Consider the following 27,016-nt stretch of genomic DNA (forward strand, 5'->3'; position numbering starts at 1 on the left):
CAGCAAAGGATCTTTTATATGTACTTTCCCACAGACAGGAAAGTACATACCATGGCCTTTGACCAGTTACAATGGATGGTGCACTGGTTGGAATGAGAAAACCCCCAATCAGTTGAGTGGATCCATCGAGGTGGTTCGATCCTGCGATGCAAGAACCTCAAGCAAGTACTCGACCAACTGAGCTAAATCCCACCCCAGAAAGTAACAAAGAAAGAAATGTTTTATTTAACGATGCACTCAACACATTTTATTTACAGTTATACATGTCACGACCTTTAATATACCAGTCGTGGAGCACTGGCTGGAACGAGAAATAGCCCAATGGGCACACCGACAGGGATCGATCCCACACCGACTGCGCATCGAGCGAGTGCCTTACCACTGGGCTATGTCCCGCCCCTAGAAAGTAACAATGACAAAACTTGAAAATCAGCTTTTATATTTATTTATCATAATGTTGCATTAGGCTACTTAAGACCTTTTACAAACAATGGAATATAATTCCAGTCTGTAAAATACTATTTTGTTATAAATGCTTGGATTGGTCCAAATGATATGTGATTTCAAAAACAACAAAAAACAATGTTCAAAATTGCATGTATGACAATTTTGCATTACTTTTGACAATGCTTAAAAAACTGAATATGTTTCAGCTGTTTTCTTTATTTCAAATTAATAAAGTAGCTTTTACTTTATTTAACAATGTTGAATAATTAAATGTTGTTAATTGTTTAAAATTGTTAGTATTAATATATGAAAGTGGGAATTCCTCATTTGTCTACTGAGGGAAAGGGATTCCCCTTATTATGGTAATTTCCAGAAGAAAGAGTTCGATGGTAATTTCAGAGTATTTTATATGGATGGAATAGCTATACACATGGAATTATAAAACTGAACCTGATCATTTTTGATGTTCATGAAAGTACATGTATGTACCACAGAACTTCTTTTATAGACTTATGTACATTGTATGAATAGCTGTGCATTAACGCTGTTCAAACAGTGTGTAAAGTGGTTCAGCGGTTTATACTTGCTAGAATATCAGAAATTATCACATTCAGTTCCTAAATAATTTTTACTGCTATGGATTGCCCTGCTAGAAAATTATGGGCAATTTTCTACTTGGAATATTCAGTAAAGTTTTGAAAACAAAATCAGTTACAATATATTTTGTGGGATCAAGGTAAAAGATCATGTAAAACTTTAGCTTTTGAATGTTTAAAATATAATTGTAACATTTATCTGTTCAAGGTCTTTAAACAAGCATTTTTCTTTACCTCCGATTACGAGTTCATATTTCAATGACCTACATGTATACACAGATCTTTAAGACTACTTGGTAGTCCAGATAAAAAGTGTAAAATATGGTTTCAAATGTTTTCCTACTGACAAGTATGTTTACCAAATGTCTTGAAATCTGTGCTAAAAGTTTAGGATTTTCTTGTATACTTGGATCTACATGTAGATGTCACAGCAGTAAAGCATTGAATATATGGTCAAGTAATCATTTTCCCCTAGGTAATGATCCCAAAAATAATACTCCTATCTCTGCCCATATGGGTAATAAACAGAGAATACTTTATCTTGTGAGTTGTTTAAATACATATATTTAACAAGTGAAAGTGAGTTGGATACATTTTTAAACAAGTTGTAAGATAAATAGTATAGAACAGACACACAAATAGTATTCTATTTCTTATATTCATATTCTAAAAAACCAGGTGGAAAAGAAATTTCAACATCTGTTCCAACTAAAACTTATTTAAGGCCCTTATGCCTGCATTTAACTTCTATGTCATAGATCAATCAGTTTCAATTTAATATATACATTATATAGTAATCAATTTTAGTCATGCTTATTTCAATGGATGGTATGGCTGTGGCAACTGGTCATCATCATGAAGCAGCCAATCAGATGCCATAAAATTTATATATCAAGGTCATTGTTAAACTCCACTTTTTGTACTATTTACATGTACAGGACTGAACTAGTTATAGTAATCAACGTTGTTCTTGGAACAGTGTTTTCTTAACAACATAAATTTGGATCATTTACCAAACAGGGTTTTTCAGTCAGTTTGGATTGTGGGAATAGAGCACAATGATACAGAAGTAAATGGAATACTCCAACAATCTCTCAAAATACTCCTGAAGTCTGTCAGATGATGAACACAGATGAGTTGAAATTCAGCTAAGGTACTCTAAACTTGCTTTAGCTTTCTCCATTTCATGCAAAAAAGAATAAAACTGTGGTAGCGTAAGTTCTGCAATGAGACAAAATACAAGTATATGATGCACATAATTCAATTTATCCTTTATCATTACAGTATTTATCCTTTATCATTATACACTGGTCACATGTTAGCAAACACTTTTCATTTCATTAACTATGAAGTTAAAGTTTGTTTGGTTTATGACACCACTAGAGCACATTGAATGTATATTCAATGTGAAACATTTGGTAATTCTGACATATAGTCTTAGAGAGGAAACCCACTACATTTTTTTTCCATTAGTAGCAAGGGATCTTTTATATGCACTTTACCACAGACAAGAAAGCACATACCATGGCTTTTGACCAGTTGTAGTGCACTGATTGGAACAAGCAAAAAAAATCAGTTTGAGTGTATCTGCCGAGGTATTTCGATCATGCAACATAAACACCTCAAGCGAGAACAACACCAATTGAGCTAAATCCCACCCCTTAATTAACTATGAATACAACTATAACTTGTTGCAATGAAAGTGCTCTATTTAGATTGTTTAATTAATATGAAGGAAAAAATTTAAACATTGTCAAGAAATTGTTATTTGAACAATTATCGTGTGTTCACACGAGTCACAATAAGACCTCAATAGCTGTAGAGTTGATAGAGAAATTCCTGAACTCGATATCTGGTATGTCCACCCATGGTTTGAATGCAGCGTCTCAATGACATGATAAATTCATTGCAGGAACACTGGTGGAATTGCCATTCTGTTCACTCACAGTACATGACTGTATTGAAACCAGTGATTGAGAAGTAATGCTAGAAAAGTGAAATATTTCACAACTTACCCATATATGTGTTTCTTGTACCAATCCCAGTGCTAATGACTAGCTTCAACTGAAAGAGAAGGATTTTGAGTGTCAACCGTAGGTTACTTAATTATTTCTTCATTTCCAAACAAATCCAACCAACTACATGTGCTGATCAAAATCTGAGGTGCCAGGCACAATACAATGTACGAAAATATAAGTACATTTATTTTCATAAAATACTACAAATATTTACTTGAAAAACTTCTGGTACTGAACAATAATGTATATGTACTGTTACGGGTTGAATTGTGAGCATTTTTACAAATAACATTATTATGTAATTAGGATTTGACTTTTTACAGGTGTAAAAATAAATACTCCTACATTAAGAAAAAGTTAGATACAGATCTCACCATTTAAGGGCAGCTGTCACCCTCTCCCCACACTCCCCTCAGACTAGCTCCCCTTAGCATGGCAATTTAGATGGTATCAATATGGTAACATCTTAAATGGCTCTCGATAATTTAAGTTAAGGGAGCAATTAATCACTTCCCTTAATATTTTTTATGTCAAGGTCTGTAGATGTTTAAAGTACTAAATAGATTTATTGGTTTCAATACATATCCAGAAATGAAAAGATGAAGTAAAATCACATTCAAGTTAATCAGAGAAAGACAACAAATATTTGCTAAATGTGTGAAGTCATTACATTACAAATGCTAGTAATGATGGTGGTCACTATCTTTTGATGTGTTCCAATTATTCAATACACCCATGTAGCTTCTAAATTACATCATTTTTCAGTTATAAGCATTTGCAAGAATAATAATAACAATGATAATATTTCTAATGACTGCAATAGAGTTCTTTGCTTGAAGCCCTCAATATGAAGGCTTCAAGCTGACAAGCAACTCTTACTTTCTATCTTTAGTTTTGAGAGTATTCTATCCTGAATTCCTCATTTTCAACAGTGATAATACAAAGTATAAGCATTTATCCATGTTTATCTCAAGCCTTCCTCATCGCTGTTAAAAGGTATTATTAGTGTTGAAAGGAGTCTTAATTATTTCTGATATTTGTTTTGCTTCCCAATCCACAAAATTAATTTACCTGAAGAAATGTGTTTCCAACCTTATCAAGTTCACTGCTTGATGCAGTTACTGAAACAGAAATCATTTTTATTAGTACAGTTATCCTCCATGAAGCAGAATGAATGAATGAATGAATGGATAAATGTTTAACGACCCAGGCCAGCACAAAAAACACATCACAAATTTATGCAAAACGAACCTGCGCTGTACTTTCTTGTGGTGAGGTATAGGGTTAAGTGAAAAAAAAGAAGATTGTGCAGTTTTCATGAGGTAATTTTGGTGCATAATTTGGAATGGTTCATCAAAAGAGAAATGGAGGTATTGAATAACTGAGTTATTTTACTTAGTTTGCCAAATAGTAGCTCATACTTGGTGAGCAGCAAGGATTCTTTTATATATAAGTACAAATTAGTCACATGGCCTACAGCTGCACTGTAACTGGCCAGCTGATTGGTGATAGTCTAGTTCAGTTTAGTGCTCAAGACTAATTAGTACTATAAGTCAGGTCAAGTTGTAAAAAAAATAGTTAAAGTTTGTTTTGTTTAGCGAAACCACTACAGCACATCGGCTATTGCATGTCAAACAACTGGACAGTTGATATTTGCAAGTTGACCAACTCTGTCGTGACAGTTGGTAGATTGACATTAGCTTAATACACCTAACAATTCCATCTTTAGTTAATAGGTGGATATTATGTATGTCGTTTTAAAAATAAAAATAGACCTTTTCAATTCAAATGGTTTTACTAGTTGTCTTTGTCAGTGAGTGCAAGTGGCTGGCAGTTTGACTGGGAATCATAATTATTACCCGCAAATCATAAAACAAAGCACAACAGCTCTCGATATATTATATTATTCTGTTCAACGAGTTGTTTGTCAATTGTGAAAAAAAATTTCATCTGTAAGGAAGAATTTGTTTATGGACTAGCAAATTAATGTGGTGTTAATTGTATTTGAAATACAGTATACGTATGGTGTCAAATTATTTGCTCATATTAGTAGAGCTGGGCGGTATTGAAATTTGAGATTCAGTATTGATATCGGTATTTTTGGGGTGATTTACCTTAATTTGGTATCAGTACTATATTTGGTATTGACACAATACCAATACCAATACTGATATAGAGCAGTATTTTTGGTATAATCTGCTTTAAAAGTAAACCCAAGTTGAGGCTCACCTGCTAATTTCATCTGAATAAAATTAAATTCCATTCACAAGGCTCTCGTCTGATTTATACCCAACCCATTTTGCATTCATAGTGTTAGTGCTTTACTAAATGGTGGGAAACATTTTTCAATACTGAAATTTCTGTATTTTAAAATTTGCTCAGTAGGGTAAATCGGTATTGACATGATACTTATTGCGAACAGTATATACAGTAAACCACCCAGTTCTACATATTAGCTAGATTACATGTATAATAGACAAAATAATCGGTCATGTTATACAGAAACAAATGGTGCTGCTATTTAAGTGTTGTGAATACCTCCAAACTTCCACTCCATGTCAACAAGCTGATTAACCATCAACGTCTTGTTTAGTGCATCCTCAGTCAGAACCACCAGATTATCTTTCCACAAATCAGCAAAGTGATCACATTTGTCCTCAGATAGGCCTGCAAGGATTTCAAATTCAGTATCTCCATGAAAACATCAATGATAAATATTTCTGCATCAATACTACATGTGTATCAAAAACAAAAGTAAAGAAAATGTGGAATGAAATTGGTTTGCATGACTAATTCTCATATTATTTATCAAACAGCTCCAAAATTTTGATTGTCTACTTTATGTGTTTCAATTCCTCTTCAATTACTATTTAACACATTTTTCAGTTTCATCCGTATTTCCTAGAAGGTGGTAACTTGCCCATGTAAAACCATTATTTTAAGAAGGCAATAAAAGTTTACCAAATAACTACAGGCCTATTTCATTAATTAACTCTGTTGGAAAAATATTCGAAAGAATAGTGTTAAAAAACCTGTACAATTATTACATATTCAACAATTTACTTTACAAGTTTCAGTGTGCCTACCGACCAGATGTTAGTGCTGTTTATCAACTAATTGAAATATATAATAAAATCTGTAAATCATTAGACAATAAAGAATGTTTTTGTACTGTATTTTGTGACATGTTCAAAGTTCTTGATAGGGTATGACAGAGAGGATTAATCTATAAACTTAAACAATATGGTAGTCTTTTAAAATGGATTAACAATTATATTTCTGATAGAAAAAAGAAAGTGTATATCAATGGTACACTATCAAATTATGGTATTGTGAATGCTGGAGTGCCACATAGGCTCCGATCTGGGACCTTTTCTGTTTTTAGTCTACATTAAGAATATTGCGGATGAACTAGACTGTGCAATGAGACTGTTTGTAGTCTACATTAAGAATATTGCGGATGAACTAGACTGTGCAATGAGACTGTTTGTAGTCTACATTAAGAATATTGCGGATGAACTAGACTGTGCAATGAGACTGTTTGTAGTCTACATTAAGAATATTGCGGATGAACTAGACTGTGAACTAGACTGTGCAATGAGACTGTTTGTAGTCTACATTAAGAATATTGCGGATGAACTAGACTGTGCAATGAGACTGTTTGTAGTCTACATTAAGAATATTGCGGATGAACTAGACTGTGTAATGAGACTGTTTGTAGTCTACATTAAGAATACTGCGGATGAACTAGACTGTGAACTAGACTGTGCAATGAGACTGTTTGTAGTCTACATTAAGAATATTGCGGATGAACTAGACTGTGCAATGAGACTGTTTGTAGTCTACATTAAGAATATTGCGGATGAACTAGACTGTGCAATGAGACTGTTTGTAGTCTACATTAAGAATATTGCGGATGAACTAGACTGTGAACTAGACTGTGCAATGAGACTGTTTGTAGTCTACATTAAGAATATTGCGGATGAACTAGACTGTGCAATGAGACTGTTTGTAGTCTACATTAAGAATATTGCGGATGAACTAGACTGTGCAATGAGACTGTTTGTAGTCTACATTAAGAATATTGCGGATGAACTAGACTGTGCAATGAGACTGTTTGTAGTCTACATTAAGAATATTGCAGATGAACTAGACTGTGAACTAGACTGTGCAATGAGACTGTTTGTAGTCTACATTAAGAATATTGCGGATGAACTAGACTGTGCAATGAGACTGTTTGTAGTCTACATTAAGAATATTGCGGATGAACTAGACTGTGAACTAGACTGTGCAATGAGACTGTTTGTAGTCTACATTAAGAATATTGCGGATGAACTAGACTGTGCAATGAGACTGTTTGTAGTCTACATTAAGAATATTGCGGATGAACTAGACTGTGCAATGAGACTGTTTGTAGTCTACATTAAGAATATTGCGGATGAACTAGACTGTGAACTAGACTGTGCAATGAGACTGTTTGTAGTCTACATTAAGAATATTGCGGATGAACTAGACTGTGCAATGAGACTGTTTGTAGTCTACATTAAGAATATTGTGGATGAACTAGACTGTGCAATGAGACTGTTTGTAGTCTACATTAAGAATATTGCGGATGAACTAGACTGTGAACTAGACTGTGCAATGAGACTGTTTGTAGTCTACATTAAGAATATTGCGGATGAACTAGACTGTGCAATGAGACTGTTTGTAGTCTACATTAAGAATATTGCGGATGAACTAGACTGTGCAATGAGACTGTTTGTAGTCTACATTAAGAATATTGCAGATGAACTAGACTGTGCAATGAGACTGTTTGTAGTCTACATTAAGAATATTGTGGATGAACTAGACTGTGCAATGAGACTGTTTGTAGATGATACCACTACTGGACCATCATTTAAACACATTTCAAACCTAGAACATAATCTGAGTATTAATCTAGTTAAACATTAAGAATGGTCGCAAAAATGGTTAGTTACGTTTAATCCGAACAAAATTAATGTATTGTTATTTTCTCAAAGAAAAGTGCTAAATAAACTACATCTTGAGTTTGGTAACACAACTTTAAAACTATCCTAAATTAACACACAAACATTTAGATGTAACCCTGTTAGCTGATGCAAAATGGTCCAGTCATATTCAAACTGTGAGTAAATCAGCGTCAGTAATGATTTCAGTATTAAAGAAATACAAACTGTTATTAAATCGTCAAACTTTAATGAGAATATTCATATGACCTATTTTAGAATATTCTTCTGAGGTATAGTTAAAGTACAGTTATAACCAGCTAGAATAATCACTGGCATGCCCACATTTGCTTTACGTAATTTGTTATATACGGAAACAGGTTTGACTACTCTAAGTGAAAGAAGAAAACCAAAACATTATGCATTATGTTTAAAATAATGAAAAGAATGGCTCCCGATTTCTTAACTGATCATATTCCAGAAAGTGTAGAACAAAGAGTCTTTTATATGCTAAGATGTCAGTGAAAACATATGAACATCATTTTTGAGAACAAGTTTATTAAAATCTTCATTTATTTATTCAACAATTATTGTTTGGAATAATTTAAATCCATTGATTAGAAACTCTGGAACTATATCATCCTTTAAAAAAGTAGTAACACCAACAGTAGATGTGGTTCAATCATACTTTTGGTGTGGGCAACGAAGAGAAAATGTATTATACACAATATTACAGATGTAGGCAGATCGATCCTTCATGTAACTGAATATTTTATATACAAAACAGCATTCATTATTTCTTTCAATGTAAAAACATATGAGCAACAGAGGCAGGTTCTTTGTAACTCGTTACAACAAGTGCAACCAATACATTTACAACTGCTTTTATATGATTGAAATACCTTAAAACAATATTTCTTTGTGTTCAAAGATTTATTAAACACATCGTTTTGATTAATATATAGTCTAATGGTTTGACAGACTATTTCTTTCCTAGTTTCTTTCAAAATCCTGTTGTACTTAATACCCTCTTTTCCTCAATTTGATTATTATTAAAATACATTTGTATACAAATTTTATATGTATACACTAATATTATATTACATGTATAATTAAGTAATTGTTGTCATTATATTATATGTATATAGGAGAGGGCCAAGTAAGTTGGCAACGTGTATTTGTAACCTACTACAGGTACGTGTATTTGTAACCTACTACAGGTACGTGTATTTGTAACCTACTACAGGTACGTGTATTTGTAACCTACTACAGGTACGTGTATTTGTAACCTACTACAGGTACGTGTATTTGTAACCTACTACAGTTACGTGTATTTGTAACCTACTACAGGTACGTGTATTTGTAACCTACTACAGGTACGTGTATTTGTAACATACCAAGTTTCATAAGATCTTCCTTTATTTGAAATGGACTTAAGTGTTTTTTCATTGCACCTGAAAATTAAATGACAGTATAGAAACATGACATTCAAATACACCTTAAGGCTTAATTACATAATATACACATGTATTAAGCTACAAACCAAGATTGTTAATTTAATGCAATCATGTTTCAGCAACATAAATAAATATATTTCCTGAGTTCGCTGCAATTTTTAAGATGTTATCGACTAACAGAGACGTTTTAACGATTTTAATTACATATCAAATATTAAGACGACCAGAAACACATTGAATATACAGACACTGATTTTTTAAACAAAAAAATATATTTAATATGTAAGTTTAATCATAGAAATATTTTATTAGTCGGAAACATCTTACAATGCAGCAAACTCAGGAATGTCCCTTTAAAAAATTGTATGTAATAATAACTAGCATTCTGAGAGTAGCCTACTGCTAAAGCAATACCGAGCCCAACAAATTTTTATGTAGTTCAAGGGCCATAACTCTGTCAAAAATAGGCAAATCCTCATAAAAATAAAACTTTATTTGTATCTCTACATGATAAACCGGCCTCGGTGGCAGGCCATCGGTCTACAGGCTGGTAGGTACTGGGTTCAGATCCCAGTCGAGGCATGGGATTTTTAATCCAGATACCAACTCCAAACCCTGAGTGAGTGCTCCGCAAGGCTTAATGGGTAGGTGTAAACCACTTGCACCGACCAGTGATCCATAACTGGTTCAACAAAGGCCATGGTTTGTGCTATCCTGCCTGTGGGAAGCACAAATAAAAGATCCCTTGCTGCTAATCGGAAGAGTAGCCCATGTAGTGGCGACAGCGGGTTTCCTCTCAAACTGTGTGGTCCTTAACCATATGTCTGACGCCATATAACCGTAAATAAATGTGTTGAGTGCGTCGTCAAATAAAACATTTTTTTCTCTTTTTTCTCTCTACATGATAAAGCTATATATATCCCTGTTTACTCAAAAACCGTCCTACTAACAGGAAATGGCTGATGTGCAAGCTCAGTATTGTCACTCCAACTTGTTACCAACCATAATAAGGTTTACCTTTTCACTTCAGTAATAAAATGTACAAACAAATGTCCATACAATCTCTTGTTTTTGTTTACATAAACATTCCAATAGATAGTAAGAATCTGTAATTTTTCTACCTTCTCCTGAAAACTGTACTATGCAGTTATATTAAAGTGAATCACACAATTTTTAACTAAATTAAGCAGACATGACTGGCAAGGTTTCTGTAAAATTACATACCTTAAAATTTTGGAAATTAATGGATATATTTTTACATTTTTTAGATAGATGATAGTAAGAGAATTGCTGTTCAACATTGTTTAAAGCACGTAAAAATCAGTGTTCAATTCAAAACATTTAAAACCCATAACCACCTAGTGGGGCACTTCATTAATTATGGTCCAGTTAATTTTTACTATGGCAGAAAGACTGATTGGGATACATCGTTTATCATGTAGAAGTCTTGTTTATTAATTACAAGTCTTATTTTTCACATATAATAGGTATGCTTTGAAGTGGGATTCAGTGTGATGGCAGAATGCAGCATAACTGTAATGATTCATTGTATTAATTGTGCACAAAAATAATTGTTACCTTTTTAAAATTTTTTTATATATTTTATTATTTGTTCAAAAAGTGTGTCCTGCACAAACATCAAATGTCCACAATGCGCTGTTTTATTTTGAAATGCCCCATTTTAAAATAGGACAGTTTTCTATTTAGGGTGGTTTTCGAGAACTAGTGATACATAAAATTTCAGGCACTGCAAAAAATTAAAGCACTGTGGGGGAGGAATATAAATGCGACAGACAGAGACAAAACCTACACTGTATAGTCTCCTTCAGTTGACAGGCAGAGGGCTAATAAAATGTATATATATTGTAACAGTATTATCAGGGCCGTAGCTAGGATTTTTTGTTTGGGGAGGCAACTGAGTAGTTAATAGTCTAAAACTCCTTTTCTTTAAGCCCCCCTGCTATCAATGAACACCAGCTATCCAACAGTTTTAAACTACCTGCATGTATATCTGTGAGATTGTCCTGCTCTACTGAACACCATCCAGCAGTAAACATCAATCAACACCAGCTATCCAACAGTTTTAAACTACCTGCATGTATATCTGTGAGATTGTCCTGCTCTACTGAACACCATCCAGCAGTAAACATCAATCAACACCAGCTATCCAACAGTTTTAAACTACCTGCATGTATATCTGTGAGATTGTCCTGCTCTGCTGAACACCATCCAACAGTAAACATCAATCAACACCAGCTATCCAACAGTTTTAAACTACATGCATGTATATCTGCGAGATTGTCCTGCTCTACTGAACACCATCCAGCAGTAAACATCAATCAACACCAGCTATCCAACAGTTTTAAACTACCTGCATGTATATCTGTGAGATTGTCCTGCTCTACTGAACACCATCCAGCAGTAAACATCAATCAACACCAGCTATCCAACAGTTTTAAACTACCTGCATGTATATCTGTGAGATTGTCCTGCTCTACTGAACACCATCCAACAGTAAACATCAATCAACACCAGCTATCCAACAGTTTTAAACTACCTGCATGTATATCTGTGAGATTGTCCTGCTCTACTGAACACCATCCAGCAGTAAACATCAATCAACACCAGCTATCCAACAGTTTCAAACTACCTGCATATATATCTGTGAGATTGTCCTGCTCTACTGAACACCATCCAGCAGTAAACATCAATCAACACCAGCTATCCAACAGTTTGAAACTACCTGCATGTATATCTGTGAGATTGTCCTGCTCTACTGAACACCATCCAGCAGTAAACATCAATGAACACCAGCTATCCAACAGTTTTAAACTACCTGCATGTATATCTGTGAGATAGTCCTGCTCTACTGAACACCATCCAGCAGTAAACATCAATGAACACCAGCTATCCAACAGTTTTAAACTACCTACATGTATATCTGTGAGATAGTCCTGGTCTACTGAACACCATCCAACAGTAAACATCAATCAACACCAGCTATCCAACAGTTTTAATCTACCTGCATGTATATCTGTGAGATTGTCCTGCTCTACTGAACACCATCCAACAGTAAACATCAATCAACACCAGCTATCCAACAGTTTTAAACTACCTGCATGTATATCTGTGAGATTGTCCTGCTCTACTGAACACCATCCAGCAGTAAACATCAATCAACACCAGCTATCCAACAGTTTTAAACTACCTGCATGTATATATATCTGTGAGATAGTCCTGCTCTACTGAACACCATCCAACAGTAAACATCAATCAACACCAGCTATCCAACAGTTTTAAACTACCTGCATGTATATCTGTGAGATTGTCCTGCTCTACTGAACACCATCCAGCAGTAAACATCAATCAACACCAGCTATCCAACAGTTTTAAACTACCTGCATGTATATCTGTGAGATTGTCCTGCTCTACTGAACACCATCCAGCAGTAAACATCAATCAACACCAGCTATCCAACAGTTTTAAACTACCTGCATGTATATCTGTGAGATAGTCCTGCTCTACTGAACACCATCCAGCAGTAAACATCAATCAACACCAGCTATCCAACAGTTTTAAACTACCTGCATGTATATCTGTGAGATTGTCCTGCTCTACTGAACACCATCCAGCAGTAAACATCAATCAACACCAGCTATCCAACAGTTTCAAACTACCTGCATGTATATCTGTGAGATAGTCCTGCTCTACTGAACACCATCCAGCAGTAAACATCAATGAACACCAGCTATCCAACAGTTTTAAACTACCTGCATGTATATCTGTGAGATAGTCCTGCTCTACTGAACACCATCCAGCAGTAAACATCAATCAACACCAGCTATCCAACAGTTTCAAACTACCTGCATGTATATCTGTGAGATTGTCCTGCTCTACTGAACACCATCCAACAGTAAACATCAATCAACACCAGCTATCCAACAGTTTTAAACTACCTGCATGTATATCTGTGAGATTGTCCTGCTCTACTGAACACCATCCAGCAGTAAACATCAATCAACACCAGCTATCCAACAGTTTTAAACTACCTGCATGTATATCTGTGAGATTGTCCTGCAAACTAATAGTATTTCCATACATCTGCCGTCAAAGTGATGACAACGTTGACAACAAATATATCACACTACCTAGAAAAATGACTGAATTTCATGGTGAAAAATAATTAAATATAACAAAAGTTGTGTGAAGTTATATTTTCACAAATACCAACATTTTATGATTTATCCCAATTAAACAGATTACCCGGTAGAAAAATAAGCAAGAGTGAGAAACACTTGATGCTGTAAGAATACAATGCTGAGCACAGCCAAAATGTCCTGAATTACCGGTACGTATGCAGGTCAGATTTACCAAAGATAACGCAATTAGTTGATGAACCGAGACCCCAAATTTGACCAATTGGTATGATCCGAGGGCACCAAATTTAACTATGCTTTTTTGACAGGTGTATATATTTGGATCTCAAAACAACATGATGGACTTTTCTGCAGGGTATTTTTCTAAACTTTTAATAACGTTTTTCTGTATTAATCTGTTTGTCAATATATAGATAGTTTTAATCATACAAACTGAAATGCACTTGTCAACATTCACCAGTAATTCATTTTGAAGTATCCCCAGCTAATTAAGGCATTGCAATATCATTGTAATCCAAGATGGCCGCCAATATATAAGCAAATCGTAATTTATAACAAGGAAATCGTAATATATCACATTTTACATCAACTGGGAAGATATTTTTATGTTATTGAATGAATTTTATGGGCCAAGGAATTCATTTATAACAATCTCTTGCTAACTGACATATTGCATTATCATTTCAATCAAAGATGGTTATGAAAATGGCTGCCAAGAGTAAGACGTGGCCATATCTTACATTCTAGATATATTCCCCAATTAATAATTTATACTTCAAATAAAGGGATTTTTTTTACATGAAAACATTTCAATTCTAGTAACTACTTTGTAATACAGATACATTTTATTACGGTACTGCATGAATCCAAGATTCCAAAATGGTTGCAAAAACAAAGAAATGACCACAGTATTTGTTATGACCTAAAGCAATCATTTTGAAACCAAATGCTACGTTGTAAGGGTAAACCAATCCTTTTCCCAAACACATCTACATATAAGTTGCTTCACAATGCCAATTAAGCAGCCACCTGTGTCCTGTGGCCACATTTGGATACTCCCAAATTATTTAATATAGTATAAACTGACCTGTATTAAGCAGCCACCTGCCCCTGAAGGACACTTTAGGATACTCTACGTGGCTGTACGTTTGACTACATATAAATATATTATGTAAATTTTAAATTAAAAAAGGAAGGCAAACATTTAGATTTATTTTAGTTGTCTTTCATTTAATGTCTATTTTGAGTTATAACTAATACCAAAATTACAAATATTCGGCAACTTATTCTTTGTCTATGATATGGTTGTGTTTATATTCTGAGAAAGCAACATGCATGCACACACACATTACAAATGAAAATGACACAATGTTGCAGTAAAGACAAGGATTTACACATATCCTGCATTGAAATGTGTAAGCCAATGCTACAAGACAATACTTACAAGCTGGAAATGATAGAAGGCTTTTAAATACATTTCTAAGGGCACCAGCACCAACACCATTCTGCTCAGCAAAGTCATCCAGTTGAGATAAAAGTCTGGAAGACTGAAAAAACAAATTGTTTCATAAACATGCTGATAAATTAAGATTCTAAAATATGTCTGACATTACAGAAATTGTAAATGAGAACCAATCTGTAATGTTATTTGAGCTGTCTGATATTACCAAGCCTAATAGAACAGGCCAGTAGCCAGGATTTTGAGAGGGAAGAAGTTTGTTTAGGCTTATGGTGAGGAACAAAGTGCCTCACACGAGACTGCTTTGTGCCCGAGTTGTTATGGGGGGGGGGGGTGGTGGTCTGGGGGGCATATTGAAAAAAATAAAGCCACCAGTAGGGGGGTCGATCACACACATCACCCCACGCCCACCCCCCCCATTGGCTATGGGCCTGTAGAATAGAGCAAAATAGATCAATGGAACATTAACACCCACTGCCAATTAATTACCAGTCAAGGGGGACACAACTCCAGAAATGTAGCCAAGTGGTTATGAGTGATCATCCTTCTGAACAGTTGTTTTCACTTCCGATGCAGTTTTGATAATGTGGCTATATCTGAACAATATAGTGGGACCACCACAAACTAAAATAAAAAACAGAAATGGAACTGTATGCCAAGTCTCAGTGCTGAGCTGAAAATTCCATTTTTAGTTTGGGTCCTTTTCTTTAAACTTATTGCTCTTGTTTCATCCTTTTTAATTAACATTACGTGTACACAAGTACTGAAAAATGTTATCTCACATGTTTGTTTCACTGGATGATCACTATAAGTGAAGTTTGTATCACATGTATAACCATATTACCGGTAGATATTATTTTTGGCTGTAGATTGATGGATTTGTAGAAATACATCGTTTCTAAAAAGGATCTGCTTCATTTGATTTCAAATAATGTTGCCTGCTACTGAAGATGTAATTTTAAAATCTGAATTTCTTGTGTGCATTTTGTGGATTTATATGTTTTATTAGTTTATAATATAATTATTTATGTCTAGATGTATTTAATTACAATTATAAAATAATACTTAGTTTCTTAAATTTTTGTCTATATAGTAAATGGATTTATTATATACATAACCATTAAATATATATACATGTATCTACAAAAACCATAAAAGTGATACTTAGTGAAAAGTCATATTTTTCACTGTATTTTAGTTACAGTGAAAACATCGAAATATTTTGTGTATTATTAAATGCTGGAACCTTTTGTAATACCCTATGTTGTATAGATAGACTTGATGAAGAGCCATAAAGATTGTAACAAGTCCCTGTTATGGCCAAGTAAATTTTCTGCATGCATCCACCTCGATCCACCGAAACATTGCATAATTATAGTATGGCATCAATTATTAATAAAATATATTATTCTATGTACATGTATTCTATGGATCTCTAATCTAAAATAAAATGTATTATTATTACTATAACCTGTGGGCTTTATTTCATGTGGGCCAAAATATAGACAACATAGTACATGTATAATTCAGGGGTGCAGAGAGTACTCACACGCTCACCAAAAGTGAAGACAGAGTATATTATAATATTGTTAAACAATAATATATTGTTCTTTGGTGGACTAGTAGAAATACTGGCAGGCTAGTAATTTTAGTTTGTACTGGTCCGACGAGATAGTGAAATATTTTCTATTTCTGCACCCTGCAGATATTTCTCTGAACTAAGCATGAAATGCTGTCTCACCGTGGCTGGTTCTCTAAGGAACAGGAACACATATTGTACAAGCTGAGAAAACTGCTGAAAAACAAAGCATTCAAATTATAAATAGAGGATAATAAACGACTTTCCAGTTATTATCAAATAAAGCTTGTGACAACTGAACATTATTTCAATGGGGGCATAAATTTGAAAATAACTGGTACCAAGTTTGTTATTCTATTTATTTACTCTCTAAAAGCCTTTATTTCCACACATATGCACGTACGTGTATAGAAATGATGTAAACCACTTTACGCACTGTTCTGAGTATTGTTATAACTTTGTAATTTAATCACGTTCATAAATCATTTTCAAAAACAAAAGTTCTCTTTATTCTGCTAAAAAATCTATAATGAATTACATTAAAATTTAAATTTTGTTATAAATTTAACACCCAAAACAGAGAGCCGTAAATGCAAACTCTTTAAACTACATGACGTCATTTTCTGTCTTTGCCAAATCGTGATGACGTCATCTGTTTCCATCATTAAATTTGTAATAAAATTTTATTTTAATGCAATTCATTATATATTTTTTAACATAATAAATAGAACTTTGTTTTTTTTAAATTATCTAAGAACGTGATTAAAATATATAGTTAAAGCAATACTCAGAACAGTGCGTTTAAATTCATTCTTTATAGGCAACATGTACATTTACGTATATCAAAAATAAAAAGCTTTTAGAGAGATAAAAAAGCTGGGTAATAAATAGAATAGAATGGAATAGAGTGATGTATTTACAGATAATCTCTGTTCACTTTGCTTTGTATACGTTCCTTCCTGAAAGGGTCATCCTGCAGCACATATGAAAGAATAGTTTTATAATCATTTAAAGCCAACATTACAATCATACAGTAACAATAAGAGTCATTAATTTTGTCAAAAGGTCAACTGAAAAATAGTATGGCACCATACCCAAGTACTATTTCGGGGGATTGCATTTTACCCATTTTACCCTCTGGCAGAAACCCTGACTACTAGTACTACTAACTCCTACTACTAATACTGAGTACTAACTACTGCTATATCAATACTAACTAGTACTACTAACTACTACTACTATTAATACTAAATGATAAGGATGTCTGATATTGATAATATCTATCATTGCAACTCTGTTAATATAAATGTTCATGTATCTTTATTTAAATTATTTAAAGTTATTAAAAATAATCTAGTGGTCAACACTGACTTCAAAACTTAAAAATATTACTAATAAGGTCCAAGCCAAGGTATCACAGGGGTGGCAGTGTGAAAAATAATGCTATGGCTCGGGGCTGCCAGACACTCTTTTCAAATTCACCTTTGAAGGACATTTCAACCCCTGCAAGTAAGAAAATGTCCACAGCAAAAAAAGCCATGCCAATAAAATAAAATAAACTTACGGGTAATATAGTCCAAAGGCAAAAAAGTGCCGTGGAGAATTAAAAACTCCACGGCAATCTCCACGGCATTGCCGATTGCCGTGGGCAATTGCAGGAGTTGCATTTTCACAACAAATATAACCCACAAAAAAAAGAAAGTGGTACAGCATTTTTGAAAATTGCGCCATTCCTGTACCATTTCATATGGTATAATGCAGTATATATACTAATCAGAATGGTACCTTCGCTTGCAAAGATGGGTCCAAAGATGTCTGTTATTCTGAACACAGAAAAATTAGATTGGGACGAGTTGGTGATTTGTTAGGCAAGTTTACCGAACAGAGGGAGGGGCAAATCGTATTTTATTTGGGATGAGCTAACCTGCTCCCTTTTTAACATCCATGATCCAGCCCCACCCCTATCAGTGTCAGAGCTTTGTGGATTTTTTTTTTTTTTTTTTAACTTTTCCTGCCTTTGTCTTCTTTTTTGTAACTTAACCTGCCTTCGAACGCTCAAAAACATTCTTACATTCTTAAGACTTAGATCATAGATGTACCGGGTAGTCTGAATAAGACAGAAAATATGTGGTTTTAATCTGGATCATCATCACACATTATTAAAGGGACATTCCTGAGTTTGCTGTATTGTAAGATGTTTCCGACTAATAAAATATTTCTACGATTAAACTTACATATTAAATATATGTTCTTGTTTCGAATATCAGTGTAGGGGAGACCGGGGCACAGTGGGACACATTTTTCAAAAATTGCTTTATCTCCAAAATAATTTCACTTGTGAGAATAATTTGTTGTCATTTGTGAAGGGTTGCATTAAGTGAATGAATAGACAAACATATTTTAGAAATGAATTATTTATCTGGAAACTATTGAATAAGTTTCAACATCCCACTCTACCACTGGGTGGGGCACACTGAGACAAGCATCGGGGTACTCTGGGACATTTGACCATTTATATTATTACAAGCTTCAGAAGATCTTGTTAGCTTATTTTACCATCAGAATGTAATTTGAAATATGCAACATGGCTTAGTCTAGATCAGGATTTCGGTTAGATGATTGAACAATTTTATGTATAAAAGACAATAAATAATTCAGTGAACTGAAACGTGTTTATTAAAATATAACCATCCATTTTCCAGAAAAGAACAAGCTACACACAAACTGACAGAACATTTTCAGTTTTCTTGGGGTTTTTTTGCTGTGGGTTTTCAGAGGTTTTATATTTCGTGTTCTGTTTTGGGGGAGTTAAGGGTTGATTGTTTAAAACTTGTGCCTTGACCATGGATACCTTACAGTGGATGATACGAGGTAAGATCAGTGGAGAACACGTTTCTTGGCTCTTGCCGTTCCACCAACAGTGGAGGGTGGGGGCAATTTCTTTACTATGTCTTCAGAGTTCACCAATGAAACATCTTCAGGTTCAGACCATCTAAACTGTTTACCACTTTTTGTACTAGATTTCAAGAATTTCACTTCATATTCACCACCAGCTTCATCTTTTGTTATCAGACCAACATAATGTAATACTGATCGTTTGGTGGCAAACTTTACAAGAACATAATCTCCTACAGATATGGAATCTGATAAATCATGTTGTTGATCACTAAGACTGGCTTCATCGCTGTTTTCAGAATAAACCACATCTGATTCGGCGTCGGATTCAGATCCACTGTGATCACTTTTCTCAGGAACTCTCCTCTTGGCAGGAGGAAAAAGCTGTTTCACCTTTCTCTTTTTACACTCCAGTTCTAATGATTTTTTTGCAAGCTGTTTCTCTTGTTCTTTCATTAATTCTTCTTTTTCTGGTGTATCTGTAACAATTCTAGTACGTCCTCGCTTCCTATTTACTACTTTTCCTTTCCTCACTCCAGCTTTAGGATATGGTCGTATTTCTTCAGGACTCACTAACTTGCTCGTTTTATTAGCTTCTATGCTTTGCTTTAGTGGGGTGAACACATACATTGAATTAGTTACATATGTCTTTTTGGTTTGGGTAGGTTTAATGTTTGGGGAATTAACTGTCTCTGTAGCTTGGGTGGCTGGGGTACAGGCCACAGTGCATTTGACAGCTTGTCAGTAAGTAAGTTACAAGCATGTTCTCTTCTTCATCTGTGAATATCTTTCTTACACTGTAGTTTGGTGTAAAACGTGGAAGTTCATGGTTAGCTATGGCTGCCTTTGTTCTTGAAACGTATCGACATAATGTTTGTCTAGCAATATTGTATTTTGAGGCAGTTTGTCGTATGGAACTCCCATTAGAAACATCATTCACCGCCATTGCCATTGTTTTCTCATCCACCATTCCAATGTTAGTCTTTCTCTGCCTGTTTCGGACCATTGTAAACTGAAAATAGACCATAACAATTAATAGCAACAAAACAAAACAATTTGTTTTTTAAACGCCTGAAATTAAAACAAAATAAAATAAAATAATGAAATGAAATAAAGTAAAATAAAACAATGAAAATAAATCATCAAATTATTCTGGGGGCACAGTGGGACATGTCCCAGTGTGCCCCAGCTATGCATGGCCCAGTGTACCCCGACCACCCCTAAAAGTGAAAGGTGGACCCCATTAAGAAAACAAAACATATTTTCCACATAACTTTTATGTCTTTGTAATCACAAATGGTGGGAACAAATATGAATATACAAATTTATAACAGTAGAGAAAACATCAATAAATAAGAAGGAAAATATATCAAATCTCAAAATTTACTTACATGCTGTCAAAACGTTGAAGTTTGTACAAAAGTTCATATGTTGAGCAGAACTCTGTGAATTCTGCAATGGAAGCTTACACATGTGATGCTGCATACCACTATGTAACAAGGTATTTGATTGGTTAATATAAATTAAATAAATTAGCAATGTCCCACTGTACCCAGTGTCCCACTGTGCCCCGGTCTCCCCTATGTATATTCAATGTGTTTCTGGTAGTCTTAATATTTGTAAGAAGCCCAAACTGGATTTTGTCTTCAAATAATTTCATACGAACGAAAAAACTATATTTTAGGAAATAAAATGAAATTTAACCTACGTTACCTAGTACAAATGGTAAACGGACAAAACCCCACCCGGAAAAAAAACCACTGGATAAAACCCCACTGGAAAAAACCCCACTCGGACATAACCCCACACAGAAAAAAACCCACTCGGACATAACACCACTCATATATCTCAATATATAACAAAATCGTATATACAGTATTTATTTTTTATTGAAACAAGTGTAATCTAGCCTACTTCCACCTCACACAGTGGCCGATGCCTTTCAGAACTTCCGAAATGGACTTGATGTCATCCCGTCTGTCAGTGCAGAGGTTATGGAGCTTCGTCTGCAGCTTCTTTATGTGGTGTCGTACCCGTTTTGCAGGTCGTTCACCACGCTCATCCATAAGTCGTGCAGTAGCAGCCTGGGTTTGATCCTTCCGAATGCTGTCTATGGCTCTCCAGATGGTTGGGTGGGCATGTCCAACTAGTTTCGCAAAGGAATTGTTCCACCCCTCACATATGTTATTGGTTCTGGATCCACCTTTCAATGTGATGGTGTGCACATTCCAGATGGATGGTGCGTACGCAGGGGGAATACGGCGCATACGAAGAGGAGGTACAGATCCATCTGATCGTTGAGGAGGCTGAATACGGCGATAAGATCCTGACACATAAGTGCTGTCAAAATACACGAGCAAGGGTTCCAGCCCATCAGGGGTGTTGTCACGCAGATAGGTCATCCCCTCTGGTACATCATTAACTGGTAGGAATGCCAGTCCATCAAGCATACCACAGAAAAGCTTAACATCCTTCTCTTCCCGATAGCGTTGAACAAGGCCGAGACTCTGTATTTTCCTCCACGTGCTCTGCGTAAGATGGTAGAAGCATCCATGAACATTGACTTGTGGACCAAAGGTTGTTATTACTGCATTCATCACAGCTTGTTCAAAGTCGAGGGTGACAGTTACAGGATCAGCCTGGAATCCTAGCTCGCTGCAGCGATCCTGAATTGATATGAATAGTTCCTCATATGTGGATTGGTGCTTGTTTGGTAGAAATGCATACACACACGTCACAGCTGACTCACCGAGTGGAACACGAATCACATACAGCTGAGTAAACAACAGTGGAGCAACTGTGAATGTTCCATCCATAAACCATGACTCAGAACTGGCAAGGTGACGTAATCCGTCATCAGTCCCGAACACTAACATACGATCAGAGGAATCCACACCGTTGTCATATATGAGAAATCTGTCTCCATCACTTGAAGTGGTCCATTCATCATCTAGCATGAGATCACGGAGCGAAGTGGGGTTCTTGGGCATATGTTTAGCCCGTTCTCGACGCAGTGCACGTTTGATGTGATCAGGTTTACCGAGTTCTGCGCGTACATCTACAGGTGTGTCACTGATGGAATCGACTAGGAGCTGAGTAAGTGTACCACGTGATGTGCCAGCACGCTCCTTCATGGCTGAACGCAGCTTTGCCACTGCTACAGACTGATCCTGTGGATCATGGCTATGTTGTGTGAAACTAACGATGGTCTTTATCTGGAAAGATACAAAGTCAAATATTCAGGCTTTAATTTAAATCTACCTGGACTTGGGTAATCTCGGCCCGTAACTAATTTTGAATACATTTCAATGCTAAAATAATAATAATAATAATAATAATAATGTTGCATATTAAATTTAAAGAAACAGCATATACATGTGCATACCATAAATATAACATGTATTGGGGAAAAGGTGGTCAAATTAATATCTATCTACCTACACACATACAAGTTAGTTATGATAACATTATTACCTCCAGGTCTGAAGTCACACCGCCTTTACAAGTAAATGCAGCTCTGCTGGAACACTCCCATCGAATATTCTTCCTGGCATACCTCTTAGTATACAAGTAGCCTTCGTGAATTAGCTTGAGACCACCCTTGTTGTTCTTGATAACTTCCATAGTTGTATTTACAGTTCTCAGGAAATGAATACTGACGTAGTATTCTTCAACCTTATAAGGGGTCCATCTGATGCAGAATTTATGACATACCCAATCAACAATGGGAAGCCCTAAATCCATGATTTCCTTGATCTCTTAGAAGAAAACCTGGCCTCCTTAATCTCTTGATCACAAAGTTCAGATAATCCTTTGTCATGGAGATCAATGCAATCAGTGCAACACTTGACTGATCAAAATACAAATGTAAACTTTATTCTTTATCATAATCTATTTTGTGAATTTTATTTATAATTTTATTCTTCCAAAACAGAAATTTCAACTTTATTTCATATTTTTCAGTTTTATGTGTAAAATGGTCACAGTGGGGTTTTGTCCATTTTTCTCATTTATTGATGGGGTTATGTCCGAGTGGGGTTTTTTCCAGTGGGGTTATGTCTGGGTGGGTTTTTTTCCAGTGGGGTTTTATCCTGGATTCAGTACAAATATTAGAAGGATCAGAAACACGTTTAATATACAGCCACTAATATTTTATGTAGAAAAATATATTTGATATGTAATTATACTCGTTAAAAAGTCTCTGTTAGTCGATAACATCTTTAAAATTGCAGCAAACTCGGGAATGTCCCTTTAATCATCAGCTATTGGATGTCAACCATTTGTTAATTTTGACAGTCTTAAAGAGGAAACCTAAATTGCAAAACAGTATGTTAAAATTACATTACACCCATAGCATGGCCTGTTTGTGAATAGACCCCCCCGGGTCTTCAAATGTTAGTAATATTTGGAGGGTGTATGGTCTGACATTACAGAGCCTGGTATAATATCCGCCGGTCCCCTCCTTTATTATTTTTAGTTAGGGTTAGGGGTTAGGGTTGAGGTTAGGGTTGGGGGAGGTGGGACCGGGCGGATATTTTTCCCAGAGCCTTACGTGGGGGGGGGGGGGGGGGAGGGTGTCTGACAAAACTAGTGTTACATATATTTGAACGGCTTTTTAGTAGCAAGGGATATTTTATATTATGCACCATCCCACTGACAGGATAACACATACCACACATATAAGCACTAAGGGAGCGCCCCCCCCTCCCCACCCACCCGTGTCCCCTGTCTCAGTGTCTACGCTTGTAGTTCACCAAGGTAAACATCTACGGTCCTTTTTTTAACATTTTGACATTTATTGGACCCGATGTTTACAACTTGAACAGCAAAAACAAGCGTGCAGTTTCCGCCCAGATTTCAGGCGGAATCGATACAACCATGGAATTAATTATTTCGTGGCGAAATATGAGATGTACCAATAAATATAAACACTTACTGTATAAAGAAAACTTCCCGAGTCACGTTTTACGCATAAATAGACAGTTTGTCCAAATAGTAATCCTGCATTAATCCAATTTTCAGTTACGAACAAAATCTCGAATATTCCCGCCGGCCATTGTGAGCATATTTAAAATGTGATTGAAAACTGTTGGTGGAATCGGATTATTTTTATTATTATTCGTCTCGGGTTCACGAGTTTATTCCACGATATTTAATGGAATATCACGTTTTATAATAATAAATAAATAAACTTAATTAATGAATAATATTGTTTAAAAATCAATTAATTGATAATAAATTAATAATAACAATTAAATTTAACTGAATAAAACTCCTAAAATAACTAATGACCAGTAATTATAGCTAAAAAAAAGAAATGAAATTAAAACAAAAAAGAAGAGAAAAAAAGAAGAAAAAAACCTTTGAAACACATGTAAGCAATGGCCTGTAATAATAATATTTAAAAACAATTACTAAAGGAAATAATAATTTTGGAAAAAGTAAATAAATGAAGGCCTTAAAATAAGTAATGACCTGTACTAACAATCATTATTTTTTTAATAATAATAAAAAATAATAATACACCCCAAAACTTTAATGTGATAATATTATTAACAATGCTTATAATGCAACCCACACAAAGCACATATGTAGAAACAAAAATAACAAAATAAATAAATTTAATAATCAATTCCATTCAGTTCCGCAATATTTCTTTTTACGTAAAATGCTTGATACGAATAATTCTCGTTCCGCAAAATTTTCATTCCGCATTTTCGATGTGCCAGGATAAAAATAGTTTTCAAATGTTTAAATGTGTCATCTTCAAACATCTAATCCTGGAAAGGTTACCAAAGGTATTGTACTTAATATTTTTGTCTAAAATTTATTAAAATATGTTGTTGTACGTGTTGAGGCTCTTAAATAAAGCACATATGCCTGATTTTATTAAATCGTGATTGCAAATGGAAAATTCGATCCAATGGATAAACGTTACGGCACAGCAATAAACATCACAATAATAAATATCGTGCCGGAGACGTTTATCTTGATGAACTACTACGCTTGTAGCTACGCCCCCTCTTTGGTAAAATATGCCGGCATGTTGGATGATTCGCCATTTTAATTTAAAGTGTTCATAATTAAGTGATACCGCGGTCTTTAATTTGTCGCCTGCGCTATTTACCTCATTGTTAAATTTGTTCACTGTCTGAATGTCAGTAAACATAATATCCGGAGGTGACTCCTTCGTGAAGTGAAAGCTAGTAGTCATCTTGTACCGTGTTCAGCGACGCCCACGTTCGCTATCTATTTAACTGGTCCTCGATGTGGTAATCTGGTTTAAGGTGAAGCGCAACAACCCACAAGCGAACGGGTTTTTTTCTCGGTCTGGTTGAACTCGACTTTGTTGTCACAAACAAATCACGTGCTGCTGAAACGGTCACATGACATACTCAAGCAAGCAGCTATCAAAAGCAAGCAGAATTTCAGGAAAGCCGAATATCGGCGGTGACATTTTATTAGTCATTCAATGAACAAATATGGAAAATGCTACTATATTATCAACTGGCCTGCTGCCCATCTTGTAACAATAGCACAGCTATGTTGGGACATGGATACAGAACAAACTAGTTTGTTAGCTAAAACCCTTTTCAAATGATATGTGGCAAGTCGCTTGTTTTATATATTTAGTCGTTAATTATTCTTATCATTAGCTCCAGGCGCGTACGCAGGATTTTTAATGGGTGGGTGCGAATTGCTCGTGATGGGACCAATCAACATAAAAATAACAATTATATGTATACATCATATGTAACAGTAAGCACGGTAATAAAGCATTTTGTATTGGTCTTTTAAAAGCAAACAATGGTATTGTTTACACGTTCCTCTTCAAAATTAATCTGGTTGACATGTTGAAAAATCACCTTAGAGGTCACAATTAGAACAAAATGAGGCCAAATACTAGAAATAGGGCCAAATTAGGTCAATATATCTGTGTGTGTTATGTGTGTGTGCGCGAGCGCGCGCGGTGGTTTTGCAACAATTTATAATCGTCATTGTGTGCACATACGTCTAGCCATAACTAACTACGTCAAACATTGAGACAAAACAAAAACCCCACACAAAACACACCAACAAACAACAACAAAATATTTTAGAATTTTTTTAAAAAGTGTTACGTGACGCTATTTAGTACACCTATCCACCCCCAGTAACTATGGACCTACACACTGGGCCGGCGTAGCCATGGTTTCATATTGGGACAACCCACTATTGGGGTCAACCAACACTATGTATGTGGGTCATTCTACAATTTCTGACTATTTTCTGATCTCACGTAGATAAAAAAAATAAACTTCATTTACAATTAATTTATTACTGTTTATGCATAAAAAGAATGTATTGATTGTGGGCTATATATTCTGATACTCAGCAGAAAATCAACGTGAGTGATTTGCAGAAGATTAATCTATTTTTATATGATAGTCTCTCTTAATGT

At 35.0% G+C, this 27,016-nt stretch overlaps 2 protein-coding genes across 8 annotated transcripts in view; one reads left to right on the forward strand and one right to left on the reverse strand.

Annotated features, from left to right (window-relative positions):
- Positions 1 to 429: 429 nt before the first annotated feature.
- Positions 430 to 26,330, reverse strand: LOC121368245 (COMM domain-containing protein 7-like). Of its 5 annotated transcripts, XM_041492890.1 has the most exons (8): positions 25,703 to 25,919; positions 16,843 to 16,896; positions 15,087 to 15,189; positions 9,426 to 9,482; positions 5,600 to 5,728; positions 4,133 to 4,182; positions 3,059 to 3,107; positions 430 to 2,264 (listed from the first exon to the last, which is right to left on the reverse strand). In XM_041492890.1, exons 1-8 carry the CDS (start codon positions 25,787 to 25,789, stop codon positions 2,188 to 2,190), a joined length of 606 nt encoding a protein of 201 aa, XP_041348824.1. In that variant the 5' UTR covers positions 25,790 to 25,919; the 3' UTR covers positions 430 to 2,187. The 5 variants fall into 5 exon arrangements, 3 of the variants coding, with proteins under 3 accessions (XP_041348824.1, XP_041348825.1, XP_041348823.1); XM_041492891.1 differs by lacking the exon at positions 16,843 to 16,896 and having other exon boundaries at positions 25,703 to 25,933; XR_005957493.1 differs by lacking the exons at positions 430 to 2,264; positions 3,059 to 3,107; positions 4,133 to 4,182; ... (2 more) ...; positions 15,087 to 15,189; positions 16,843 to 16,896 and adding exons at positions 19,339 to 20,587; positions 20,967 to 22,790 and having other exon boundaries at positions 25,703 to 26,330.
- Positions 25,319 to 27,016, forward strand: part of LOC121368246 — a 60,735-nt gene continuing 59,037 nt past the window's right edge. For all 3 annotated transcript variants that reach the window (XM_041492892.1, XM_041492893.1, XM_041492894.1), the window contains exon 1: positions 25,319 to 25,373. In XM_041492892.1, coding sequence (XP_041348826.1) covers positions 25,323 to 25,373 — 51 coding nt within the window. In that variant the 5' untranslated portion in view covers positions 25,319 to 25,322. The remainder of the gene's footprint in view (positions 25,374 to 27,016) is intronic.

This window comes from Gigantopelta aegis, chromosome 3 (assembly GCF_016097555.1).
Source record: "Gigantopelta aegis isolate Gae_Host chromosome 3, Gae_host_genome, whole genome shotgun sequence".
In the NCBI taxonomy this organism is placed as follows: domain Eukaryota; kingdom Metazoa; phylum Mollusca; class Gastropoda; order Neomphalida; family Peltospiridae; genus Gigantopelta; species Gigantopelta aegis.

What these genes read in the sequence shown, in the direction of transcription:
- LOC121368245 (XM_041492889.1), bottom strand. Translation starts at nt 20,205, where the DNA reads ATGTATGTGTTCACCCCACTAAAGCAAAGCATAGAAGCTAATAAAACG.